Genomic DNA, 10,187 nt, shown 5'->3' on the forward strand with positions numbered 1-10,187 from the left:
CGCCATTCTGCCAAGAAGTCGACTAGTGCTTGCAACTTGATAGCTGTTCTGGACTTGAATTTGATCTTGAGAGCTCCCAGTTCTACTGTCCACTTGGAAATATGTTCTTGGCATCCCGATTGTAGAGAATATCTGCCAATAGGAAGTCAGTAACAACTGAGATCTTATATTCGTCGAAGTAGTGGCGTAGCTTCCTGGAAGTGATAAGGATACCGTAGAGAATCTTCTGAATTGAAGGGTATATGACCTTGGTTTCAGAAAGTACTTCGCTAACGAAGTAGACTGGTCTCTGGACACCATCAGCATTGCCTTCCTCCGGACGTTCCCCCATGATTGATGTGCTGACAATGTGAGTAGTCGTGGCGATGTAGAGGAATAGTTCTTCTCCTAGTAGTGGGGCCGTGAGAATTGGTTGTGACTGGAGATGCTGCTTGAGGTTCTCGAGTGCTTCCGCCGCCTCTGGGGTCCACTGGAATTTATTTTGTTGTTTTAGGAGCTTGAAGAAGGGTAAGCCTCATTCTCCAATTCTAGACAAGAATCTGTTTAAAGCTGCCATGCAGCCAAATCGGTTATTTGGCGTTGGGGAGACTCTACTCTTTTCTAGCAGCTTCCCCTCGGATCCATTGTTCCGACGTCCGTCGCCGCACCATATCGGTCTTGCATCTGGCTTCTAGTATCATCCGGCATCATCGGCGGCGGCACTCATGAGGTTGTCGTGCGTTGGCAAGGCGGTCTGGATGACGCCGTGGAAGGCGGCGCGGAGGCTGGCTTCGTCGAGCAGGTCCATCTACAGCATCGTGAGGCTCTCCGCTGCACCGTTGAGCACAAATGGTGCTAGGAAAGAAAACATAAAGCAAATAGAGACCCAATCGAGCACAAATGGTGAAAGAAAAAAAATAGTAGAGAGCGCAAAGACTCAAATCAACCTCCGACGCAAGCATACGAGACGCAAACAAAGGGAAGCTCAAATCAATCTCAGTATAGCTTGTAGCTAGGATGCACCATGGGTGTGGAGGTGGCATGCAGGACAGAACGAGAAAGAAGAAGAATCGAGATAGAGAAGAAAGGGAAGGGATAAGCCTGTGTGGTCAGGGCCAAATTTCTCCCTGGCGACCTCCCAAATAGGCAAGTGGTGGCGGCGACCACTACGTTACATGCACAACAGATCCATGTCTTTTTTATGATGTATTTAAGTGGGCAACGTATCCGGTGGAAACCACAACTTTCATGAAAATCCGTGCAAATCACAGTAAAAAAGTCGTCTAAATTCACTAAAAAATCACACATGTAGATGAAATGATGATGCACAACCTTTTAAATATCTTGTCCAAACTCGACTTCGTTTGTGAGATATAAAAATAATAAATTTCTAACAAATCATATGGACAACTTTCTGTCTTGAAAATTGTTATTTTTGTCTCACAAACGAAGTCGAGTTTGGACAAAACATTTTACAAGGTTGTGTGTCATCATATCATTTAGATGTCTGATTTTTTTGGTGAATTTAGACGATTTTTTTGCCGTGGTTTGCACGGGTTTTCACGAAGGTTGTGGTTTTCACCAGATACATTGCCATTTAAGTGACCCATTATATAGAAACTGCTATAGAAATCATAGGTTGGAGAAGATAGTTTTAAGAATCATTAATTATACTATTTTTCTCTTGGAAACTGGACATGGAAACTGTTCATTGGGACTGCCCTAAGTTTGCTTCAATCGATTCCGCTGGTGGAGATTAAAAAGCAGCTCGTCGTCATAAGTGCTAATTTTTTGTTATATGCGCAACTTTAGGGCATTTCCAACTCTCCAAATAGGATGGTGTCAATGACATTAATTACATTGTCACATCAACTTTTTGGCTTATGTGACACCATAATAAATAAGCGAGAGTGGAGAGAGGAAGAAATTGGATCTGATACAAGATCCAGGGTCAACACGAAATCCATTATGCGAGACAATACAAATTGTGCATTGAGTGAGTTGGTTTCTTTATAATAAATGGAGAACAAATATTGTAAGTAGAGAAAAAATGGTGAGTTTAATAGAAATTCGTACTAAAATATTATCGGTTGTAGAGTATAATTTGTAAATATGGTGTTTTGATGATATAACAACGTGAACATTCCGCTGGTTGAGATTAAGAAGTAGCTCGTCGCCGTAGCCCGTAAGAGCTAATTTTCTAACAAGCCGACTCCGAGGTGCCCCGGCAGCGGCGGCACAGGCTTGTGGCATGGGAAGAAAGCCATTCGAAAGGGGATAGAAGAGCGAGTCTTTGAAAGGTATCCAGATTGATTCTCAGTCAACCACCCAACGCCTAGCTTGAATAATCCTTAATTGAGCAGTATAAACACGCACCCAAGTTACAAGCCACATGCATCTTCTTGGTTATCAGTGATCTAACATGTTATCGCACTGTGAGCAGAAGAAAACCATCATCACAGCAAGTGCTCAATGGAGATTCTTTTCCATCGTTGCATGAGCCGCTTACTCGTTATCATGGTTCTCTATTCACTAGGGGAGGACACCATTGGAGATGGCGGCGGCGGCGACAAGAGGGAGGAGGGGGCGGACATTGGCTCGTGGACGACGGTGTTGGTCGAAACAGTGATCGGGTTGCCGTACAGTTGCAGCATGATCGCCCCTAGGACCTCAGTCAGAAGTTTCTTGAACTCTGCTTCGTCCACCGCCTTCCCATCGTCAGCTTTCGCCATCTTGAATGCTTCGTTCACCACAGCATCCACCTATTGGATATTTGGAAATCGTTAGTGCTCACTTAAAACACTGAACAGTTCAAACTTAAAAACTCATGGCTAGAGGTAAAATAAAGCCATTCCCTGTTGGTTCTGAAATAGAGGATTTGATCATTTCAATTGTGGGTTATGGAACAACATATGTTTACCTGATCAAATCTTTCGAATATGTTACCTGATCAACAGCTCCATAAGGTGGCAGGCTCGCCGAGTCAGCAATCCTATCAAGTGCAACTCGGAGGTACCCATTCGATGTTTTATCTTTGTGTTCTTTCGGCACACCTCTCCAAACCGAATCCAACAGCTGTAAGAAGTTCAGTGATACGTTTGTTGTTGATCAGTGTAATGTGACAATGTGACCAACCGCCCGATCATGAAACTGAACTACTGAAGCTTATTTTCCATACCTTGTCGAACTCAAACTTGTTCGACAGCAGCCTCCTGATACCACTCCCATCAAAGGTGTTCTCCGTATGTGCCACTATCACAGGGTGCTGTTGCAGTCGGCGGGTGATGATGCTCAGCAACTTCTTGAATTCATGGAAGAATGCTTCTTGGGAAACAGGCTGATCCAGCTGATCAGTGCCCAGCTGTTGCATTGAAGGCTCTACAATATTTTCCACAACCTGTCACAAGTACCCAATAAGGGATTAATAACTGCATATATGCATGGTGTCACAAGGCTCTACGATCGGGAGTAAAATGAAGTAACAAGAATGCCAAAGGCACAACTAAGTGCTATATTTCGTAAAGGAAATCACATATTAGTTACCCAAAAGTCAGACGCAGGTGGCATGCTGTGGTCCACCGTCAGTTGTCGAAGAGCAGCCAACAAGCACTGGCGCAGCGACGTATTGTCTCCAGAATTCACCTGTGAAAATATGGCTGACGCTTCAGGTTCGTATCTTGGGCTGTCAACAAATTCATTCAGGTCCTCCCCGTTTATTCTGAGGATCACGATGGGGTCTCTCTTCAGCCCAGCCGCCATTCCAAGAAGTATGTCGGACAGCACGTGCTGGAACTCCGATTTACTCAGGGAGTCTTGCTTGCCGTGGGTGAACTCGTTCAGAACCTGTGTGCAAGAACATAAAATGTTTCAAATCATAAGTCTTGGTACAGAATGTTCTAGATCTATCTTAGGTGATGGCATCTAATACGTTCAGATTTTTTTCCTAGGAAAGTTGAATGGAAAAGGATGCTACAAATGATGTTGGATACACAGGAGTGGTCACTTTCAGGAAGACCTTTTAGCTGATTTTTTCAGTCCAGCTAAAGTGCGCGCTACAGAGACACTCCAAAGAGACTTTGGCATTCAGGGTCTAATGGGGACTTATGGTGTCCTCTGTTATCGTTTAGTCACGTAGATGAGTATCGCCTCTGCCTCAACTAATACACTCAATAAAACACAATAGCTATGTCGCCGTTAATACGCACAGTTGGTCGCTGAAAACTTAACTTTTTAATTCGTATATTCTAAAACTAAAATATATGCTGGTAGGTACAAACTGTGCGTATATTAAAAAGTTGGTCGCCGTTATTATATTATATTTGAGAAACGTTTTCTAAAGCAAAAGAAACATATGGTAGATTATTGTATAATTATTTTCTAGTCAAACTAACCATATTATATTCAATAAAACTAATTGCCCGTACATAAAACATATCGATAGCCAATATTAAAATATTTGAATTGTTATTACGGAGGGAATTTGTATCGCAATGATATATATTAGCAATAAAACTTTTCAATTCTAACTATAAAGTGTTATAGTTTTGTTCTATATATAACAAAATTCTCTTATTATTTAAGTTTATAGAAAAAATTCAGGCTTATAATATATTATTTACTTCGACTATATTAACTACCAAGCGCGATTAGCTAGTGCACATGCCAACTCGCCTATTTGAAACTCTCGTCGCCACAAAAAGGAAAAGAACGAAATTGCTAAACCATACCTCCGCGTAGATGTGGTCGGCCTGCCGCGACGACCCCCTCGCCGGCAGCCCGATGGCGGCGCCGATGTCTGCGACGGCCGGCTGCAGCTCTTTGACAGACAGCCTCCCGTCGCCGTCGCCGTCGAGCTTCCGGAACCTGTCGTCGACGAACCTTGCGAACGCGTCCCTGTTCTCCACCAGCGCCCGGATCTCCGAGCCGTCCAGCACCTGTACCACGCCGTCCCTCTTCCTCCACAACTGCTGCTGCTGCTCCATCGCGGCGGCGTAATCCTTTTATACCACGAGAAGATAAGGAAGAAAAAAAAAGAAGGGCTGCAAGTTCCTCGTGAGTCGTGACACGGGGGTCGAGCGAGATGGGCCTGCCGGTGGTCGCTGGTGGCAAAGTGGCTAGAAAGATGAGGAATTCACGAGCGGAAAGCCTGAAACTGGCGAGGAGATGGAGCTTTCCGCCGTGCCCCGGCCCTTTTTCTTGCGTGACGACGGGAGATGAGACGGATTCTCGCGGGGATGGATGGATGGATGGATGTATGGATTGACCTTGTTGCGTGGTTGGTTGGTGCGTTTTATAGCTATTACATCGTCAGCTTAACGGAGTAGGGTATAGGAGAGAGGCCCCGGCCGTGGCAGCATTAATTGGAGTATTAGCGTGCAACTGGGAAGGAGCAGTGTGCAGAGCGCATGCAACAGACACGTGTAGAAGGTGCGTGGCGCATCCAGACACGATGATTGCGTCTCTACCTGTCCTTTTCGCCCCCTTGGGATTTACAAGTGTATGGCAGTCAGACTTCGGTCCACGTTGCGTGATGGTTTTTTTTTTGAAGGAAATGCCCATAAATGTTTTTATTCATATACATGAAACCATACAGAGTTTAGCCCAACTAGGCCATTTACAAAATTTATCTTCAAAGGGACAAGCACCAATGTGACTGACATTAGAACATCTGAATTCAAAGGTGCCAAATTCAGAGATACCGGCATTCCTAGCTAAAGAATCCGCGACAATGTTTGATTCCCTAGGAATGTGATGGCATGAACCATGAATTTGATTCTTGATGATCTTTATGTCTCGAATGATAGGCCTTGCTGTCCATTCTGGTACATCATCTCCAGTACTATTTATGCATTGAGCAAGAGGCAAACAATCTGTGAAGAAAACACAGTCCTCTACCTGCAAAATAGAAGCAAGGAGCATTCCAAGATAGAGGCTAAGGGCCTCAGCATGCAAAGGAGAAGCAGCACATGTGGTTTTTGCTTGGATTTGCAATGCCCAAGGAGATTGGTCGCTTGTATTAGCAAAGTAGATACCCAAGCCAGTCTCCTGGTTATGATGAAAAGGTGCATCTGTTTTACAATGACAGTTGTCATCAAGGAAAAGATTATCTTCAACCTTTCCAGAGGGTGCAGGATCGTTGTTGACTTGATCATTGAACAAAAATTGTTCAATATTGTAGGCACTATATTGTGCTTTAAGGTCCCCTTTGGCTCGAATAATCACGGAATGGATCGAGCAAGATTTATTTTGGAACTTTAGATCATTCCTTGCTTTCCAAATATGCCAAAGGATATAACAAGCAAGATCAACATTTTCTGAAAGATTCATGTGAGAGAAAATAAAATTAACAATATAAGCACATGAACCTTGAAGGTTATGTATCCTTATGCCAAGAGGAGAAGCAAACCACACAGCTCTAGAGAAGTTGCAATGAAAGAAAAGATGCTCATCATTTTCTACCTGGTTGCATCTTGAACAAGTGGCAGGGATTTTGTTGATCCTTCTATTCACTCTTTGCGCATTAGCTATGTTTTTTGTCATAAGTCTCCAAATGAACATTTGAACTCTAGGGAGAATCTTTTTATTCTTCCAAATTTGATCAATAACAGCTTTGGCCTCCAAAGATAAATTAACCTTACTTACTGTTTTTTGTATTGCACCTTCATGGATAAGCTTGTAGGCACTCTGAGCAGTCCATCTCCCAGATTTGTTCGGCTTCCAAATCAAGATATCTTGTCCATCAGATTGAGAAAGCGGAATCTGCAATATATGATTGGCAAAATTTGGTCCAAAAAGATGATTAATAAGAGGAATATTCCATCTTTTAGGTTCTCGGAGCCAGAGTTTGAAGACTTTAATCAGAAGGTTAGAGCACATGGCTTCATTTGTTATGAAGTTATAGATGTTCCCCCACATGGGGTACCAAGGCTCATTCCAGATTGAAACATTACCATCGAAAAGCTGCCAATGAACTGTGTTAATCAAGTGCTTTCTTACCTTTAAAATCGATTCCCAAGTCCATGATTTAGATCCTTGAGTGTTTGCTCTCCAAAAGGAGGTATGAGGAAAATACTTACCTTTCAGAATTCTTGCCCAAAGAGTGTTAGGCTCATCAAGCATCCTCCAAGCCAAGCCTATGATTAAAGCTTCATTCACAAATAGCTAAGTCCCTAATACCTAGGCCACCAACTCCTTTAGGAATGCATAAATTATCCCAGGAGGAAAGGCAAAGAGGTTTTTTACTATTGTCAGGATTATTACCTTTCCACCAGAAATGTCTGATAATGCGGGTAAGCTCATCAGTAAAGGTTTTGGGAAAAAGAATGTGAGACATATAATAAATAGGGATAGAAGAAAAAACAGATTTTATAAGGGTGGTTCGTCCTGGATGGGAGATATTGTCAGCCTTCCAGTCACTAAGTTTAGCTTTGAATTTATTTTTCAAGAAGGCATAAACTTTGGACTTAGGGATGTGAGAAGTGAAAAGGGGATGGCCTAGGTGAGTTGAGTTGTGATCCATCAAGGGAACTTGAAAGATGCTTTTGATATTTTCACTAGTGTCCATAGGAGTGTTTGTGCTAAAAAGAATTGAGGATTTACTCCAGTTAGGAACCTGCCCAGAATCATTGCAAAAGGAAATTAAAATGTCTTTAATTACTTGAGCCTCCTGCATTGTTGCCTGCCCACATATGAGGACATCATCTGCAAAAAGAAGAGAATGGATTGGAGGGGTTTGTGGTGTTAGCCTAATTCCTGAGATTGTTCCTGTAGTAACCGCGTCCTGCAACCTGCATATTATCTCATTTATTGCTATAATAAAGAGATATGGAGACAAAGGACAGCCTTGCCGAATCCCTCTAGAACTTTGAAAATTGCCAAAGGCCTCACCATTAATGATCACATAGAAAGTTGGCCATTCGATACAGGCTGAAACCAACTCAATAAAATACCTATCAAACACCATCCTGTACAGGGCCTGTTTAATGAAAATCCATTCCAATCTATCAAAAGCTTTTGCTAAATCAAGTTTGAGCATGAAAGCACAATCATTCCATTTTTTTTGATTAAAAGTATGAACGATTTCATGGGCAATAATTATGTTTTCTGTTATCCGACGGCCCTTAACAAAAGCATATTGAGAGGAATTAATACAAGTTGGCATGTAAGGCTGCAACTTAAGAGATAGAGATTTGGCAATAATTTTGTAAACGACATTGCAAAGGCTAATGGGTCTATAATCCATTGGAGTCGAGCAGGTTACCTTTTTAGGAATAAGAACAATGTTAGTCTTCTTAATACCCTGCGGTAGATGCTTGGTCATGTAAAATGATTTAACTAGGTCATGTACATCATCTCCAATCTAGCTCCAAGCTGCTCTGTAGAACACAACATTTAAACCATCAGGTCCAGGAGCAACATTCCTTCTCATGGACTTCAAAATATTTAGGATTTCTTCTTTAGATGGGGCAGCAATAAGATTCTCATCCCTTATTATGTTTGACACTGGAATATCAGCAACAAGCTCCATACCCTGCAAATTGGATTCAAATAAACCTGAAAAGTAATTAATGAAACATTTAGCTATTTGATCATTTGTGGTTGCAGAACTGCCATCAAGGTTTTTTATTGAACTGATTCTGTTCTTCCTTCTTCTTTTGATGACACTGTTGTGGAAGAAGGAGGTGTTCCTATCTCCTTGAGTGACCCATCTTTTCTTGCAGCGCTGTCTGTAATATTCAGAAATTTTGTTTTGAATACAAGCATGCTCATGGATAAGTTTATCTTCAAAGGAATAATCGTAGGAATTGGGTGGTAGCGATGGAAGATTAGCAATTTCACCTTCTATCTTTCTTAGCTGATTGTTGAGAGATGCCTTACCTTTCCTGGACCACCTTTGCAAATGGAAGCCTAAATGCTTGGTTCTCTTGTAAAAAGGCATATCAGCAGATTTCTGCCAAGCTTCCCTACTTACTTCTTGAAAATCATTTTCATAGAGCCACCAATTCTCAAACTTAAACATTCTTTTCTTCCTTGGTCTATTAGAGGTAGGAATGGCTAGGATGGGAGCATGATCACCATAAATAAGAGGGAGATGATAAATGTTTGTGTTAGGGAAAAGTCTACACCAAGCAACATTTGCAAGACATCGATCAAGTCTTTCAAAAGTGGGGTTCGAAGAAAATCTCCGGTTAGTCCAAGTATAAGTTGGACCATTATAACCAAGATCAAAGAGACCACAATTATTAATAATAGTATGCAAAGAGGAAATACGATTATAATTAGGATGAGCAACACCAATTTTCTCATCAGAGTTAAGGAGATCATTTAGATCACCCATACAAAAGAGAGGGCTGTTATCTACATTGACAAAAGCAACCACTTCAGACCAAATATCATTTGTTCTTACATGATAAGGGTCTCCATATAAGCAAACCAATCTAAAAACAAACCTAGGACATTTAAAACTAACATTAGCTAAAATATAGTTAGGACTAGATTTGACTACTTCTATGTCAACATCTTCAGTCCACAAAAGCCATAAACCTCCAGAAATACCATCAGCTCGGACGACATGACAACCTTGTAAAGAAAAATTTTCAATCAGATCATGAGGAGAAAACTTACTTGTCTTAACTTCAGACACAAAGATTACCTTAGCCATAGTGGATGCCATTAGTCTTTTCAGGTGGCACATCTTAGAACTGCGGAGGGAGCCACCAACCCCTCTGCAGTTCCATGATAAAAGATTCATGGCGCCCGTGGGCGTGATGGGGTTTATTTGTGATGACGAGCACTAGAACATTCTCTACGCGAATATGTGCCGTATGGGTGGGCCCTCGACACGTCCCCGGGTCGTTTAGTTCGCAAAATATTTTGGTTCAAATGTTTTGTCTCCTCTTTTGAATACATGCAGAAGTATTAAATGTAGGTAAACAACAAAACTAATTGTACAGTTTGAATATTCAAGACGAGATAAATTTTTTGAGCCTAATTAGTGCATGATCAGGCATAAGTGCTACAGTAACCCCACATGTGCTAATGATGCGGTCAAAAACCTTGAAAGATTTGTCTCGCAGTTTCCAGGTGAGTTCTGAAATTGGTTTTTTAATTAGTGTCCGAAAAATTCTCCCAACATTTGGTCAAACAGTCGATTTGACATCCAAAAAATTTCGTTTTAGGAACTAATAAACGGCCTCCCAGATTCGGAG

At 41.7% G+C, this 10,187-nt stretch overlaps 2 protein-coding genes across 3 annotated transcripts; both read right to left on the reverse strand.

The window, feature by feature from the left end:
* Window positions 1-2,269: 2,269 nt before the first annotated feature.
* On the reverse strand, window positions 2,270-5,272 carry LOC120692309. 2 transcript variants are annotated; one of them, XM_039975575.1, is made up of 5 exons: window positions 4,707-5,268; window positions 3,523-3,822; window positions 3,158-3,376; window positions 2,926-3,054; window positions 2,270-2,741 (listed from the first exon to the last, which is right to left on the reverse strand). In XM_039975575.1, exons 1-5 carry the CDS (start codon window positions 4,959-4,961, stop codon window positions 2,505-2,507), a joined length of 1,140 nt encoding a protein of 379 aa, XP_039831509.1. In that variant the 5' UTR covers window positions 4,962-5,268; the 3' UTR covers window positions 2,270-2,504. The 2 variants fall into 2 exon arrangements, with proteins under 2 accessions (XP_039831509.1, XP_039831510.1); XM_039975576.1 differs by having other exon boundaries at window positions 2,579-2,741; window positions 2,900-3,054; window positions 4,707-5,272.
* Window positions 5,273-7,976: 2,704 nt separating this feature from the next.
* On the reverse strand, window positions 7,977-9,741 carry LOC120692240. Its single transcript, XM_039975501.1, has 2 exons — window positions 9,632-9,741; window positions 7,977-9,558 (listed from the first exon to the last, which is right to left on the reverse strand). The coding sequence occupies exon 2, from the start codon at window positions 9,314-9,316 to the stop codon at window positions 8,339-8,341; it is 978 nt and encodes a 325-aa protein (XP_039831435.1). The 5' UTR covers window positions 9,317-9,558; window positions 9,632-9,741; the 3' UTR covers window positions 7,977-8,338.
* Window positions 9,742-10,187: the final 446 nt, after the last annotated feature.

The sequence above is a fragment of the Panicum virgatum genome, chromosome 9N (assembly GCF_016808335.1).
Source record: "Panicum virgatum strain AP13 chromosome 9N, P.virgatum_v5, whole genome shotgun sequence".
In the NCBI taxonomy this organism is placed as follows: Eukaryota; Viridiplantae; Streptophyta; class Magnoliopsida; order Poales; family Poaceae; genus Panicum; species Panicum virgatum.

Excerpts from the sequence above, each read along its gene's own strand:
- LOC120692309 (XM_039975575.1), bottom strand. The coding sequence starts at position 4,961 with ATGGAGCAGCAGCAGCAGTTGTGGAGGAAGAGGGACGGCGTGGTACAG. Across the intron at positions 3,055-3,157 it reads ACAAGTTTGAGTTCGACAAG|CTGTTGGATTCGGTTTGGAG; the intron begins GTATGGAAAATA and ends AACTTCTTACAG. Across the intron at positions 2,742-2,925 it reads CTTATGGAGCTGTTGATCAG|GTGGATGCTGTGGTGAACGA; the intron begins GTAACATATTCG and ends AATATCCAATAG.
- LOC120692240 (XM_039975501.1), bottom strand. The coding sequence starts at position 9,316 with ATGGGTGATCTAAATGATCTCCTTAACTCTGATGAGAAAATTGGTGTT.